The 18011-nt window shown below is 37.5% G+C and overlaps 1 protein-coding gene across 4 annotated transcripts in view; it reads left to right on the forward strand.

The window, feature by feature from the left end:
* LOC127421125 (zinc finger protein 704-like) overlaps window positions 1–18011 on the forward strand; it is an 83729-nt gene that overhangs the window by 43761 nt on the left and 21957 nt on the right. For all 4 annotated transcript variants that reach the window (XM_051663908.1, XM_051663907.1, XM_051663904.1 and 1 more), the window contains exon 3: window positions 17024–17124. In XM_051663908.1, the coding sequence (XP_051519868.1) occupies window positions 17024–17124 (101 nt within the window). The remainder of the gene's footprint in view (window positions 1–17023; window positions 17125–18011) is intronic.

Raw genomic sequence — 18011 nt, forward strand, 5'->3', positions numbered from 1 at the left:
TAAAATAATAGTTCACCAAGAAATTAAAATTCTCTCATTTACTCGCCCTCATGCCATCCAAGATGTGTATCACTTTCTTCTGCTGAACTCAAATGATGATTTTTAAAAGAATATTTCAGCACTGTAGGTCCACACGATGCCAGTGAATGGTGGCCAGAACTCTGAAGGTCCAAATATCACAAAGGCATCATAAAAATCAATAAAGTTTAATCAATGTCTTCTGAAGTGATCCAATCAGTTTTAGGTGAGAACAGACCAAAATTGAATTCCTTTTACACTATAAATCTTGACAGAAGTCATTTTTGGGTGAACTATTCCTTTAAGTCAGATAACAATCTATAAAAAGACAAAAACTTGATTTTTACATTTTCTGAAGAAAATGTGACTGGCACTGGTTCAAGCAAAACCAGTACCACAGTAAAAATTCTAGGGTTTTGTGGGTGGTTGCCAGGACATTGCTATGTTGTTGCTAAGGTTTTTTTGAGTGGTGTTTAAGTTGTTGTTATACAGTCGGTAGGATGTTCTGGGTGGTTGCTAAAGCTACACTAGCCAATTTTTCCAGTTATTGTCAAGTCAGCTTCATTTACAAAATCGCCAGGCTGAAGGAGACGAGGAGCGCATAAGCATTCATTAATCACTTGAACATCGGGACTTCCTGCTGAGTTAATGGCTTCAAAAACTGGAAAAAAATAAAATAAAAATACATCTGGAATGCTTGAAAATATTGTTCTGTCACCAAAGCGGGGTCTTGTCTTATCATCAAGTGACCAATGAGCTGCTTCTTTTAATGAACAACGGACAAGACGCGAAGCTGATCTGATCTTTTCATCACACTGAGCTGTGAATCATCACAAACGCTGATTGTAATCAATAGTGATTCTGTCACCAAGCGTTTTTCCTGCCTTTTTCTGCTACACTAAAATGACATCAGAAAGCAGATACACAACATTCCGTTTCTTTACTCACTGAAAGCTGCATATGGACATACGCGTTCTACTACAAGCCTTGATGGGATAAATACACAATTACGCACTTTCACAAATTAAAGTTACTCAATGAATCACATCCTAAGATTTTCACACCTGGCTCATTTAGAGCATTTGTTTTGGAACCTATGAAAACAGTATGAAAAATGCTAGCAAAAACAAAAAGGAGTGATTTGTAAATTATATTCACCATTTGCTATATTGAAAGCACTACAACTACAGATTATATGATGTTTTACCTTGTGAATTTCATTGTTTTTGTTGTTTTTTTGAAAATGTACAGTAATTTTACTTATGTTGTTATTTCGGTGAGCTCTATGTGACAGGGATTTAGAGATGGAGAGTTTGTTTGTTTGTCACCCCTCAACCATTTTGTCAAGTGTGTCAAACCCCACCTGAAGAGAGCAAGATCTCAGCAAAACAGTGTTCATGTGACATTCTTGGCCAAAATCAACTTTTGGGCCAACTTAAGGTGTTTCTGGTTGGTTGCTTGGTGGTTGCTTGCTGGCTCAAGTCAAAGAGCCCACCCCATGTCTATGATATTTGCCTCCCTAGGTATGACTTGTGTCACTCTGTCAATGTAAGTCTATGTGTTTTATTTTGTGAGTGTCCAAATTTTATCATCTGCTAGGCAAAAAATCATTTAAGTCTTATCTCTTAGAGTAATAGCCAGTGTTGGGCAAGTTACTCAAAAGTAATTCATTACAGATTTCTAATTGCTTCTCTGAAATTGTAGTCAGATTTCTGAATACATATTTGGCAAAATAATCACATTAATAATTACTTATTTTTAGTTAATTTCTTTAACCCCTATTTTTGTTTTCTGCTAAACAAATTCAAAAGCATGTCTATATTTTCTTCTCGTCAGTTGACGTATACAAGGCGTACACTCAGCACCACTCGTTTCTCCCTTACAATGATGCCATTCAGCTTTCACAGAAATGCAAATAGACGTATATTTGAACGTAATTTAAATGCAGTCCACATAAATAATGTGTAATGTAAAAGCAAAAGTAATGTAATTATAACATAATTGAGGTAACTGTAATCTGATTACTTAATTTAAAATGCAATCTGTTACATTAGCCTTTGAATAAAAAGTAATTAGATTATACTAACTAATTACTTTGTAATTGCATTACACCCAACACTGGTAATAGCACACCTTTACTCAACGATGAGAAGTAGTAATAGTGATGCTTATCAAACACCAATAATTTGACTTCAACCATAAGCCTACTGATTATGTATTGTTGTTGTTTTGTTAGCTGTGCTCAGGTCTGTTGTAGAAGTGGTGAGGGTTTACACTCTCTTTATGCATGATGTTAGTTAATTAATCAAATGAATGTTGATGGAAAAAGTGTTCCTTGGAGGTTCTACCATAGTCAACTTCTCACTTTTAACCGTGCACCTGCCATTTTTATTATGCCCCTTAGGCTTCTTTATGTGGAGTTTGCTTAAGCATTAAACCCGTGGAAGCCACCATTTCTCCCCTAATAAGAGTCCATAACATGCTCGGAAGTGACATGGTATTTGTCCTGCCCTGAGGCGGTTAGGAGATGATATTAAGAGAAAAGCATTACCCCCACACATACTCTTACCCATCAGCCCCATCTCATGAAGGGTGGGGTTTTATGGGGCACTCCATACCTCCCACACTATGTAATTGGGAGCGTCTCTGTCATGGTGATGGCTCCCATGGGACCAGGGGATGTTGGCGGGGGTATGAAAGGGTCACTCACGTGCCAAAAGTGAGAGATGTTGGGCATGGAAATGCTCTGCTAGAGATTGTGCGAATCGCGCATGCCTGGTGGGGACTCTGTGCCTTGGATTAATGGGTAACAATGTACCTTTTAAGGTCTTCTCATCAATGTCAACATTTGTGGCGTCCGTTCCATTTTAATGTGGAAGGAACAAGGTAGGTCTCCATTACCCTCATGGGATGGAGGCGCAGGTGCTTTGCGGGCTGGTACTCGAGTATAATCGCATCTTTACTAGTGAATTCCGGTGCTGTTGACCTCAGCTTTGTGCTTATCCCTATTGTTACCACGGATGAGTCTTCTGCTGCCTTTAAGTCCTCCCGGGACGTTCCTACTTACAAGTTCAGAAATCATAATTGCGTTCAAGTGATTTTGGTTTTGTCAAATAGTTGTTTTGGACAATTTCATATTTCTCTTTTTTTCACTTACTGACGTAGACAGGAAGCTTTTTAGCACTAGTACAACAAAATGAAGGGTAAAGGATGCTCATCTGGGGCGAATTCTATATGGAATATTTGTGTCCTTAAAGGGCACTGCAGGAAGTGGGCGTTACTTGTAGGGTCGTTCCAAATGAAAGTGTGCAGCTGAATCCTTTTACAAAGGGTCCTTCCTCAAGGCCATAAGCAAAGTACAGATAATGGTCCTTTGAGGAAGTAATTTTGCCATTTTATGATTTTCTAATCCTGGGTGGTGATTCATTCACGCAATCCTTGCAAGTCATTTTGAAAATTGTAAATGTATTAACTCAGGTTTTATTATTTAGAAGAAAAAGAAAATTCCTGGGAAACTTTCAATTGCTCTTTTACATTCAAGGACAATCATTAAAAAAGATGTCTTGCGTATTTATTAGCACCGCTGATGTAACATGTTAATTCAGTACAAGTAATTATATGAAAAAAAAAAAAAAAATTCATTTTGTCTCCTGATGGTACGTAAATTCCGTAATGTGGAATTTTCCTACCAACAGAGCAATTCAAGCTTGGTTTTTTAAGTCACAGTTAGCAGGAAGCAGTCAGCGTAGCTCCAGCTGTACAGGCAACAAAAAGACAGCTAGATGGAGCCCAACAAAATGCAGTCGAGACATGTTCAAGTTTCACACAGCATCCTATAAACACTGCATTAAGGCTAGAAACGTTGAAAATCAGTGAATCATGATGCAACCATAGTGCTCTATAGTGTCCGACTGATGCAATAAAAACAGAAATGCAAGAAAGCATCCTGTGAAAACCATCCTGTACTCCTCAGACAGATTGACAAACTCAATTGCAAAATGGATTGCTGTGGACAGTTAAGGCTAATTCATAATTACTGGGCGAACAGGCTTCGCTTAGTTCACCTATAGATGATGACGAAATGCAGTGAAGTTTTTGTTCAGCCAATGTGTTCGTGTGGTGATATATCTTCTGTTCGCGCACATCTCTGAAACTCTTGACCTAGGAGAACTTGGCTGGTCGAAGAGCGTTGATGATTGGTTAAAACTAATCGTGGGTGTGGTTTGGACATGACGTTTTTTTAATTTACAATTGTGTATGCCAGCTGAGGAGATGTTACCTAGGGTACTGTCGTTAAAATGGATAACTTTGAAGCCCGTCTCTCAAAGTTTGTATCATTTTATGACTATCAGCACAAACTGCACAAAGACAGCATGGCCACAACAAATGCGTGGAGTGAGATTGGAGCTTTTTTGAACTCCGATCAAACAACTTTTTGCCAAATGAGGAAGGGGCTCCGTGACAAGTTTAATAAAGCAAAGAAGCGATGCAGCGCTTAAAGTGGCGATCCACTGAGGGAAAAACCTGCATCCATTGGCATTACTTCCGTGCTTGGAACAGTACTTTAAAAACTGTGACGTCACCCTCAACAAACAAATTTTAAAACTGCGTTGCGTGTAGTATAAATGCCGGCTTCATTCATCTATGGTGCTTTAGTTCATCCAGGAGAAAAATAAATCCGGCTTCTTCCATCGTATAAATCAGGCTATAGCCAGGAAAAGGCCTATGTTCGATGATATAGTAATAAAACAAACAATAGATTGACTTCTAAAGACCCTTTTTTGTATTGTCTAATCAATGCTTTACTCGTCTGCCACAATAATGGTCTTTGAATGGCCTCTGAATTATTATATTTATACCGATTTTAATTATTATTGTATTATCTTTACCGGGGGCCAATTTCTGCAAATATTGATATGCGTTTAAATGCTATTAATTCAATCAATTAATTAGCATACAATGTAATTAATTTGATTACTGTTTTAATCAAATCAAATTTTAATCAAATTTAATGACAGCCCTAGTATTTATATATTTTCATGTTTGTTTGTTTACAAAATTTGAATACATTTAAATTAAAGACACAAAGGCAATATTTGATGCAAAAGTGTTATTTGCTACAATCTTAACAGATATTAATGAGAATTTTGCTGCTATGTTATCAAGGTACTGTAACATCCTGATTAGGAGTGTGAATCTTTGGGTTGAAAGTGAATCAATTCGATTCACAATTCACAGGTTTTTGATTCAAAAAAGATTTTTGCTCATTCAAAACTATTCAATTCGATTAGATTCACAATGAAATTCGATTCGATTAACGATTCAATACTGTATTTCTTTAAATACTTCCCCTAATGTGTCTTAAGCATGAAAAAGAAAGACAAACTACTTAACATTGTTTATTCCACCAAAAGTAACTTGAAAGAAAACACATTAAATACATGTACTGTACATACAGGCTACTTGGAATGCAAAAGTAGTACATGAGTAAAATGTGCTAAAAAAAAATATTTCAGAGCTGAACATATCTAGAAAATGTTTCCATATTGCATATTTCACTATAAAAAGTATTTTTATTAATTTGCATTACTTTTCCAGGCCTTGAAATCACAATTATAAAATTCTCTGATATTTCTACGCTTTCAATGACTGCGGGGACCCTGAATCAGTAAACTAATCCAAATATTACAACATTATAGTAACATCATCTGACTACATTCAGTTTCAAAGAAAAGCAATCATATTGATGACTTCAATTTAAATGTTTGTCCCCAACTAAACAATGATACTAGTAAAATGGCACGATTTTATCTTATAGAAAATAACGGCTTAATTAGTTTCCTCACAATTAATTCACTTTGACCCAGTGACCCAGTGTCAGAAATTTACTTTTACATTTATGGTCAATATTTGTGCCCCCTGTATTTTATTTGATTTTTTTCTAACAATTTAAAACATAATCTGTTTCTTATCTGTTTATGTCAAAATGTCATAAATACAAATTCTTAATTCTTAAGAGCTGTCATTTGCTCATGAGATAGTGGCCATCTGGAGGAGATATCAGACATGAGGTGCTTGAAAGTCTCGGAAAGCTGCTCAGAAAGTTTCGGTGAGATTTACGGATGGAATGGAGAGCAGGCGCGATGATGAAAGACTGCAGCGAACGTCTGTGAGGGGAGAACTGTGAGGGCGCGCGCTCCGGGATGCGCTAGAGAATGAAGCCACGCGTGTCTCATTTAAATCACACATGAAACTAATTTAATATTTATATATTCTAAAATATTTGCTGAATCGCGATCCATTAGATTTTTAAATCGATTGTTGACCAACACTAAAGATTCTCTATTCAAAAATCATATTTCAAGATTGATGCATATGAATCGTTAAGATTACTAAACTATGCATCGAGAAAACAAGTGAATCGTTACACCCCTAATCCCGATTGAAAAAATACACAGTGGCAGTGACGTATAGCTTTGAGTAAGGTCTACCAAACGAGCACGTTTGAGACAGTCATGCCCTGCAACCTTAAAGTACTCACTTTAAATGTTTTGCCCTCCAGAATGAGTAGGTCAAAGTGATGCTCACTTTCAAATGAAACTCGCCCTAGGCAGGTATTGTATCATTCTTGTGCTACCACAGAGAATGATTGGAAATTGTGTGCTGCATTGTAGCACAAGCCTGTTGTAAAGCAGCTTAAATGGGCTAGTAGTGTGTTCTGGCAAACATTTTTGATATCCTACAACAACAGTACACAAAAATGCACACTTATTGAATCGTATGCTCGGCTTTCATAATTTTTATTATGCGGCACTCCAGTCTGCCTGGAAACAAAGTCGTGTTTACAAGGTACCTTTGGTTGACCAAATAAGATTGACTTATTATGATCAATACAAATTAGCTTGCACCATGATTCTTTAATGGACTTGGAAAGTCTGAGCTTAAAGAAAATCCAGTGTCGCACTGGTAAACAAAACATTGCGGTGCCGTTCATGTGTGCTCATCTCGTAAATACAATCATTCGGACGTGACTTGAAGGCAGGAATAGAATCTGTTGGAAAGCCAGCAAGCACACTTAGGCAGTGGTGTGAGTCCAGTGTTCAGGGAATAGAACACAACCAAGTCACTGTCGCCACTGTAGACTTTATAATGACTCGTTAGCTGCTAGCGTTTTTTTTTTACACGGCCGTTTCTCTTTCACTATAGCTTTTTCTTTCTATTCCTCTCTCTTTTTCCTGAAGTAAAGGGGTGGCCAAATTGAATAGCTTATAGCCGAAATGAGCTTTGTATTCCCATCGCTCATTAGGTCAGACAGAAACATCAATTCTCCCTGAGTCCGTCAAAGCAGTTGCAATGCCTGCCGCGTGGCTTGGCTCTTAAACGCCCCAACACTGGCTTTGTGAATGCAGCTCAGGTACTTGGTCAGAGCACTCCCTGTATGCCTCTCAGTTGGGGGAGGTGACTCTAAGTCTACGGCTGTTTTTTTTTTTTTTTTTCTTCTTTGTGGGTCATATCTTTGTGTAAACTATTTTGTAAAATGTAGGGCACAAGTGCCAGGTCTTGTAGATACACACATGACCAGATTTTATGTTCATTTCTCCTGAAGTGTGACAGTGAGGCGGGAAGTATTTAGGTTAATTTACGCACCTTCAGAAAAACGACATTCACCTGCAGGCTGCAGCATTAGGAAAGCTTCTTTGAAACTGTAGCTTCCTAAGCGACAAACTACTCATAAAAGTAGTTCAACAACAGTAAAGCTACTATTTTAAGTATTTCTAAATTAAATCAGTGTTTATCTAGTACAAAAAAAAATGAGGATCTTAATTAGGGTGACCACATTAAATCGAACCGATACATTCACACTGAATACAACTAAAAAAAGCTCGAAAAAACACTCCAATTTACATATCCGAATTGACAACAAGGTGAACAGCAGCATTTATCTACAAACAAGAAGACATAAAAAACCCAAATTAATCAATGGGTCATTTTTTTTTTTTAACATGCTTGTTAGGAGCTTGTCATAATTAACATACTGGGATTTTTCTCCTATTTCTTTCATGTTTTTTTTTTTTACAGTGGCAGTGTGTGGCGGAGCCCGATAAAGCCTTGTTTTCATTTTTCCGTCAAAAATGCTGGTGGAAATGAGCTCTATCCTGAGTTCGATGTTGGCCATAAATACTACAGCTCTTACACTGCCTGTGTTTAACAGGGATCTGGAAATTTCCCTCTGTGAATGTTTCCCCTGCTCTCATTGAGGAACAAACAAGGAACTGTAAAAGCTCAACATAAAACCAAGTGAGTTGGGGGCAGGGGATGCTATGAATGGAAGAAGAGTGCCCAGTACGCTGTGCTGTATTTTGACTGTTTGCAGATTAGTTAGTAAACAAGGGTATCCAGAATTAAGGGAAATCATTGTTTGACTCCAGCTTTGGCTTCTGGCATTGGGCCAGGCTTCACAGGCACAATGTTTATCCATACTACAGGGAGCTGGGCCATGTGTGTGTGTGTGAGTGTGTGAGGTAAGGGAGGATGGGTTTTGGCCCGGTGCCAACCACTGTGATATCTGGACCGCCTCAAGCCTCCCTGTGCTGACCGACAGTACCCCCGTCAGGCCCCCGAGCCCAGGCGCAGCCCACACATTTGGCGTATCCTGTGCATCCTCTGGGGTGCGGGCTGGGCTGGACTGGGTGGAGGGGAACGGGTAGGGGTGAGATGAAATGAGCGTGGTTAGAACAAAGCATATGCGTGTGTTGACACCCTCTGTGTCAACAGTACGCTCGACCTGTAATAACATAAAGTAATAGATAATGAATGGATTAATCTTTTGCTTTAATCAAATTAGAAAGAGATAATATGTGTGTATCTCAGAGGTTTCCAGGGTTAATAACTTTCCCTATAGAGCGCTTTGTAAGTTTGCCTGCAAAAGAAAGAGAGGATTCTAGATCATGGAGTTGGGTGGTAGAGAATTCAGTAGCTCTGATTGTTACCAAAACTGGAAACAGTCCTACCAGACTGGTCCTCTGGCTGGAGCAGACTTGGGAGGTTTCCTGGAGTTTCTTGAATAGGCAGAATTTTTGTCTCATGGAGCCAGACTTTTGAATATCTGCAAAAAGGCAGCTTATTCTTATCAAGAACCTCCCACTTACACAGGAAATGTCTGACTAACATAGTCTGATGAATAATTAGTAATATAACTATTAATAATTCGGATGAGATGGCGAAATTGTAAGATACTGTATGATTAAGGTAAGACTTTTAGACCTACCAATCAACAAACATACTTTTAAAATTGATACAAATCCTCCTATTCAACACTTTTATTTTAGGAAATGAAATGTCTGTGATCAAATTTGGTTATTTATTTCATATTTACAGTATTTATGCAATACAAATGACTGATGTATGGCAATAACCTGTAATACGCTTCCTTTCATCTCGTTCCAAACCCTGTTTCCTTTCTTCTGTGGAATACAAATTATTTTCTAATAAAATCATGGTTAGGTTTAGTTTTGGGCTAGTGTTAAAACTTATGCAAAACTGCAATAACATTATTTGTTGGTTCATTTATTTTTCTCTATGGGAGTAAAACTCATGTTTTTCTAAGAGCCAACTCATGTGATTTCGCCATCTCATTCTATTATTACGACTTGTAATGAAATCAGGTTGGTCTTCCCATGTTGGTAAGCGACCAACCACTGTTGGTTTTGTCATTTTGTGCTGTTTAGGGGCGGGCTTATCTGACAAAACAAAAAAAATACCACGGCAGACTGCCGTATAAAAAATTATAATTGCACAGCAATAATGCATTTACCCGCACACCAATACGCTGATAACTACCAAAAATCAGCTTATTAAAAAAATATGACAACACAAGAAAACCGTGTTTTCATGGGAGTTGAAATCATCGGCTTATTCTCTGCTTTTGATGTCAAAACATAAACAGACATTCACCGATATAAGTGTTTACATGCAACACAAAATCAGGGTAATGGGCAAAATTCTACCTGCGTTGATCGGTTTCTGCTTAAACTGTTTATGACCTTACCCCGATAAAAGAAAAAACTTTAAAGGCATTTACATGATCACATGTGGTTGGTTTGTTCAGCTAAATTTGTGTAAGATGTTGTATGTAAATACACTCAGTGTCTGTCCGGTTGTCAGAAACCACCAAAGAAATTAGCAAAAATGTGTAGATTTTGATCAGAATTTCTGTTCGTCATCCGCCAGCTAAACTCTGAAAACAAAGTGAAATTCAGTTTTGCTTTTGGATATCTAGTTTACCTGTTACAAAGTTTCCTCAAACAAAATCCAAATATCTTTGAAAGATTTAATGCCATGAACCTGGCAAATACAATGATCAGTACTTTCTCAGAAACGATCATTGTGTCAACCAAAGTTACCTTGTAAACACGACTTTGTTTCCAGGCAGACTAGAGTGCCGCAACTTCCAGATGTTGCATAGAAGCCAGCCAATCACATTTCAGCCAGCTCTTGCCATTTTTGTTTGCAGTATGTACCAGACAGTTAGTGAATGGTCAATTGGCTAGGGCAGTGGTTCCCAAACGTTTTTTAAACTGTGGCACCCCTTTATAGTGATTTCTACCCCAAGGCACCCCAACTACTGAAAAAATAAATAAACAAATATGCGATTGAAAACAATCCTTTTATTTAAAAAGTTTAATATTGGATAATTTTATATTAAATATTAACAAATTAAATTAAAATAATGTTGCCATCAAGTGTTTCTCCTAAACATTGCCTCAAGTTTTTAAAGTAATTATTCAAGAGCTAGTAATAAAGTAGAGTAATAAAATAGTTAACAGAGCTTTAAGTTTTTTTAGGGACAGCAGCAATTAACCATTACAAATTTTTATATAAAAACATTTAAAAAGTATTTCAACTTAAATTTACTGTGTGATTATTAGATATACATTAATAAGGATTCAATATAGGCAAAGTTTGACTGAAAAGCAGAACTGTTATTTAAATTGATTGGGCTTAATGCTTCTGAAGATATCCAGCCAAGGACAGTAAGTGCTTTTTTTCTTGTCAATATTTTGTTTGATTAATATTAACAATAGGCTAATAACAGCTGGAGCACGTCTATTAGGCTGCATTTACATATCACACAGATTGGATATTTTGAAATAAGATTTTTGTCCTGTCTGCATCACGTAAACATTAATGGAATTAATTAAAATCGTGTCAAGAAGGCACAGATTTTTGTACCGTCTGTTAACACTCCTGTAATACATAAACATCTGTGTTTACATTAATATCGCGTAAAGAAGCGCATTTTGTAAAGTTCATGAACGCAGCTGCATTCACCACGAAAAACGAGCACACGCACTTAAGCATGTGAGCATTTGAAAAGCTTCCGGCTGTAGACAAACAGCATGCAGGTATGGAATTATGTCAGTACTCTATACTGCCGGTACTTTTAACTGATAGCTATTAAAATATTAAACTGAGCAGAAATTTCACGCCACCCCTAGCCATACCTTGCGGCAACCATTTTGGGAACCACTGGGCTAGGATTTGTGATTTGGACCATACCAGCTGACAAGGACATTTGATGCATTACTATCCATCACTTCAAGTGCACAAAAACTCACTTTTCAGGAACTTCCCCAACCTATAGAGTACATCCAAGTGTACTGTTATTAGATATACAGGCCCAGTGCTTGACCTGTTTATTCTGGTTTGAGGAACTACTTTGTTCCGCTACAATTACTGCACTGGGCTCTGGTTCCTGTTCCCTCATATATTCACATATGTGGGCTTCCTGAAATAATATATAAAACACTGTAATGATATTGCACAGGAAATTGAAAGTAAACAACCCATATTTGCTGCTGCTATTTTATCTTTTAACGGTATGTGACAGGGATCTGCACATTGCCGTAGATAAACAGCGTGACTCGGTCCATGACCGTAACTGATTAGTATCAAACAGTCAAAGATTGCATTCACAGCGCTACATGTTTACAGCAGGTTAGCATTAATAATGGGCTAATGTCTTTCATGCATATTTGTGCTGTGTTGTATGCAGATTTTTAAGTCTCTGGCAGTCGCACCATTGCTCGTGATAACATAACGCAGGAGCTGATGTCTGATTTATTGGCTGTTATTCAGATGGAAATGAGCGTCATACACTGGTGACTGTAATAAATGATGGGTGGCCCAGCTCAAGCCAACTTTAAAGGCATCTCTCCTCTGCCTCCTGGTCTCTGCACTCACTCCACTCTCAATACAGAGGGAGGGGCTGCAGAGGAGGAGCTATGCACTCTGGTTTTTCAGGGAATTCCCGTGCTTCTGTTACTACTGTTATTTTAGAGTTATCAGTGTTTACTGACGCTGAAATGCTCTCACTAAAATCTGAATGGAGTGCGATTTGTTTTAAGTCATCTGGAGTTTTTCTTCAGCTCTGTGTTTCCTACAGAATACAGCTTTTGCAGCAAGGGGAACCCACAATATCATTAAATATAGGCTACATATTTCCAGCAGAGATTTTTCTTATTACATCAGATTATTGTACGGATTTCAGATTACTTCTTGTTTCATTTTGAGTCGGATATGATTTGAGTTTAAATGTAATCATAGCAGTTCAATAACCAATTCAGTGAATTTCTTCAGTGAAGCTTTTGTCTGACTGATTCAAACAAATAACTCTTGAGTCTTTTTGAGCGATTCATTGAAAGAACTGGTTTATAAGTTTGTTAATCAAGATACACTAATAAAGCTGGTTTTTTTTTTTATGTTATCAGGCTGTATTATGTCGGGGTACACTGGGCATCATTCATGAAACTTTCATAAATATTTTCTTAAATAATTAATCCCAATAAAAATTGGTAAAATGTGTAAAATGGACCTTCCCGAAAACTTTACTCCAAATTATCAAACGCTGGGTACCCAGATTTGTTAGTTAAATGTATGTATGTTAGTGAATTCAAAACATTTGTAAATAAGAGGCGTGTGCACGTTCATTCACAGTTATCATAATCCATGCCAATTTAAATGCCATTTAAGGAAATCAACAGACTCGCTAATACATGCTTTTAACATCTGTGCAGCTCAGTAATGAAATCGTTTTTATGAAAGTGCATTCACATCGTAAAATTTTTATTTAGCAAACACTATAGCATCTCAAAGAAAGTCAGGAACTCCTGATAATAAAAACAAGCATTTACAACCCCCCAATATTTATACCGTGATCAATGGAAACAAATAAATGCTTTACGCTGCAACCCCGCCAATGTTCAAGCAAAATCTACGCCCTTGACCTTATCAAACTGTGCTTAAAGTTGCACTCGGTAATTTTTTATGCATGGAGTCTTGGGCTTACACTGACACCTAGGGGCTTGGATGCAGCACTATTCAAAATCAAAAGTTTTCAGTTACAGAAGGCATTGTAGAAATTCACTATTCAAAGTTGGTCATGATAAACTTAATCTAAGAGTGAAAATGTCAAATAACAGGGCAGTTAAGGAGATTAAGTGAGTAGTATTCGACTGGTCATGTGATTCTAACATGGCAGCCCACACAAGGGGACACTCTCCATGTAGAATAAAACAGCTTTTATAAGTTTAATAATATGACTGGAGTCTTCATCTCATGTGATTAATCATGATTTTATACATATGTTTAAAAATTACAATTCATTGCTTTAGGAGTAAAACTATTTCATTGAGAAAAATATTACTGAGTGCACCTTTTAAGTTTAAATTGGCTCACTAGTACACAGCTGAATATATGTAATAGATTTATAATTACATTAAAATTACACAATATTACACAGTATTAATCACTGTAAAATAAAGTGTATTTAGATTGTACTTTGGTGTACTTCATGTGTAACTACATACCTTAACAAGCTGTGCTTAAGTTTAAATTAATTCAATAGTATACATATTGTTAATGTAATTATGAAGCTGTTGCATGTATTCAGCTGTGTACTAATGAGTTAATTTAAACTTAAGCACAGCTTGTTAAGGGATGTAGTTACACATGAAGTACAATTAAGTACAGTCTTGATCACATAACTTTGTGTATAATACTTTTTAATTCTTTACATTTAATTTTCAATGTTTATTGCCGTACTTGTGCAGTTTATTCAGACATTGTCAGAGGAGACTGAAAAACTTACACTTAAATGCATCTTGACACTTTATGGGGCATAATACTTAGTTACTTTTTAAAAAGAGGAAGTATGAAGCCATTACATGCATGCTGCTGTGTAATGGTGTGCCAACATGTTATAGTTTTTGATTCTCTGTCTCTACACTGACAGGCTGGTGGAAGTTCAGTGCAGGACTATATACTTAAAATCAGTAATTGTGTTTTTCTTTCTTTTTTTTTTCCTTTTCTTCAGATATAATTTCTACTTGTAACAAAATGCAACAGTTGAACATTAAAACCAATTTTGACAACCATTATTTGTATATGTTAACATTAGTTAATGCATTATGAACTAACACTGAAAATTGTGTTTAATAAATTAGCATTAACCAAGATTTAGAAATGCTGTAAAAAATATTTTTCATGGTATTAGTCATGTATTTACTAATGTTAACAAATACAGCCTTATTGTGAAGTGTTACTTAATGCTCTAATTTCACCCAAAGTCTTCAAAATGGAGCCAACCAACATGTGGCTTTCAAGTTGGAAACCTTAAATTTGTGTTGGATTACTAAAATTCCTCTGTTGTGTGACCATGTGGTGTTCCTTTGAAATGTAATTCAATAAATTCGTCTTCATGCCATTCAGATTCCAATCCAGCATGTAGGTTGCAAGCCAATTCAATTACATTTCCAACTCTTGAATTAAATGGGAGCCAGTTCTTAAATTCTGAGTTGTGCCTAACCCTGTTGCTACAGTGCTTGTTGAAGCAGCCCTTACTCATAGTGTTCATGCTTGGCAGCGGGGAATGGGCCTAGGTGGCTGGATGATGGCAATGGTGCGGCTGTGGCTCAGATGGTAGAGTGGGTTGGCCACTAATCGCAGGGTTGGCGGTTCGATTCCTGGCCCACATGACTCCACATGCCGAATTGTCCTTGGGCAAGACACTGAACCCCAAGTTGCTACCAATGGTAGGCTAGCGCCTTGCATGGCAGCTCTGTCGTCATTGGTGTGTGAGTGTGTGCGTGAATGGGTGAATGTGTCACAGTGTAAAGCGCTTTTGTGCAACTGAAACATTTCTTCTCCTGTCAAATGCACGTTGCACAGGTGAAAGTATCATTCGCCGCCTCATTTAATTACCACTCATAAACGTGGGGCCAGTTTCACTCCTCTGGCTTGAAAAGGACCCTAAAGACTAATGTGATTTGGGAGTGAGTTCCCTTGTTTTTGTTGGAGAGTGGCAATATATCACAAGGTAATTACATAGGTTCTAATGCGTTTTTCAAAATGTACAATATTTCATTACATAAGATGCTGTATATTAAAGCTCTTAATTAGCCGCTGTCTGGGAGCACCAGCGTGGCATTATCTGGAAGCTCCATCTTACCCAGTTTGCTCTCCCAAGGTGACCAGGAAGTGGCTGGGATTAGTGGGGTCTTGGGAAAAGTGGCATAGGAAGACGATGACTGCCTAGCGTGATTTATCCGAAAGCTGTAATGACATCATTCTCACCACACAAGAAACATAAATTAGGCTATCTCTAATGGAGGTCCCGGTCTACTCTGTCAGCCAGGGGTCTCTCACTTTTTCTCTCTCTCGCTTACGAGATTTCACACTGTGCCTTTGGCAGGGCAGCTCAGATTTTCCCGAGAGACAATGTGCTTCTTCGAGCTGACAGATGAGAAGATTTATTACACCTTCTGCACATCAACGCATTCATTCTCTGTCCTTCAATCACATGAAAGAAAATGCCAGTTTGAGATTTTACAATGTCCTTCGCTGGATAAAAACTATGACACGTCTTTCGTATAAGGGTTGTGTGCCATTCAGAATTGAATTGAGAATGCTTTTAAATTCTGATTCATTACCTGTATTGGAGTTGAATTTGAACTGAGGTACTGAACAGGATGCAAAATTGCAATTCAAATTTGAAATTTTGAATTAACCATTCACTTTCATTACATCTAAATCCATCTCTATACAATAAAAGTGAATGGTGACTGGGGCTAACATTCTGCCTAGCATATCCTTTTTGGTTTCAAAGAAAAAAGAAAGTCATGCAGGTGTAAAACAACACAAGTGTGCAAACATGTGACAGCATGAGATCTGCTTGTCCGTGCCCATATTGGTGGAAATGGATTGCATTGAGATATCATTATCATCAGCATCACTATTGTAAGGAAACATGGTGTTACACTGCTTTTATGAGTGATTAGAGTCATCTGTTGGGGTAGATGTTCTGATTCTGTCCATCACATGAACGCTGTGCGATGCGGCATCAGAGATCCCACAACGATGAACTAAGCATCTGCAGTTGAACATCAGAGCAACAGTATGTAATTTGCATGGACTGGATTATGGAAAAAGCTGTTTGCTTATGGATCATCCATTGGTCTGTGTGTGTCCTAAAGCCCCAAGATAGTGACAGGGACACCACTGGAATAAAGCACCATCCTTTGGATGAGACGCAAATGAAGTTGTGACTCTCTTTGGTTTTTCTCAAAAAGAGTAAGGGGCTGTTTACACCACATACATTTTTATGTTTGGTTTTTTAATCTTTTATTATGTATGCAGGCACTAGACGGATGTTTTTTACCATTGTGGCGGCAAAAGATTTTTCAGAGTATCAAGCATGAATGCCACATTTTTAAGATGCTGTGTCTAGCTTTTAACGACCCCTTAGGGTGTAACCCTGGTGTCCTGGCCTCTATCTATCATGGCCTCCTAATAATCCCCATTTACACATGGATTGTCTACATCACTCTCTGTTTCCTCTCCACTGGTGGTGGTTGAGAGTATTCTCTCTTTGTAAAGCACTTTGAGTGTTAGAAAAGTTTTATTTAAATTGAATAAATTAATCTTTGTTTATTGCTTTATCTTACAGAAAGTCAGAGGAGGAAGACATGGACAAAGTGACAGCTGCCATGGTGCTGACCAGCCTGTCCACTAGTCCTTTGGTGCGGAGTCCTCCTGTAAAGGTTAATGGTAAGTATCTTCAAACCACAAGCTCAATGATGACAGCTCTCATGAAATTATTTTCACACTGTCGTCTTTGAGCTCCAGAGAAAGCAAACTTTTCACTCTTCAATTTCCTGTTTTCATTATCACATGCACTTGAAAGCTGTCACATGAAACAGTAGTGTACTGGCTCTGCTGTTATGAAAGCTTTTTGTGGTCTTGTCTTAAACCTGTTATATAATAACTTAAAGGGACCATATCAGACTTTATTGAATTACATTTTTTTTCTTTTTAAAGTCAACTTATAATATTAGTCAATATTTCTCACACCAAAACAACCATTTCCACATGATGCAAAACGTGCGTTACGGCACAATAACAGCCAATCTGAACATATTTATGATTAAGATACAGCTATGTGGAGCAGGATGTTCAACCAATAAGGTTGGTCGGGGCTGGGGACTTGATTTTTTTTTATCGCTTGTTGCTTTATCGCATCGCATCTGGTTAGGACACATGTTCAAATTAAACGTGCTGTTTTTGCTATTGTATAGTGCTGAGCGATTAATTAAATCGAAATCGCGATAAAACGTAGTGTGATTATCAAACCTCAAGTGCTGCCATTAGTTTAAATAAATATATAGTCTGCACGTGCTGCTCGCTGTGCTTACTCTATGTGCGCTGCTGTGTGAGGCTAATGAGCTGAGCGCGTTATTTTTACAGTGCTGTAGATTCACTAATGCACGTATGCATAATTCCAAGTATGTTTGGCCGCTAACAGTTACTGTCCAGATCTTAATTAATTTCATAACACTGTGTTCTGCCAAAATAAAGGCTTAAGGGTTTAACTGGACTGCATGGCAATGCCACATGTAAGTTAAGAAATTATTACAAAAATATGGTATTGTTTTATA

This window comes from Myxocyprinus asiaticus, chromosome 30, assembly GCF_019703515.2.
Source record: "Myxocyprinus asiaticus isolate MX2 ecotype Aquarium Trade chromosome 30, UBuf_Myxa_2, whole genome shotgun sequence".
In the NCBI taxonomy this organism is placed as follows: domain Eukaryota; kingdom Metazoa; phylum Chordata; class Actinopteri; order Cypriniformes; family Catostomidae; genus Myxocyprinus; species Myxocyprinus asiaticus.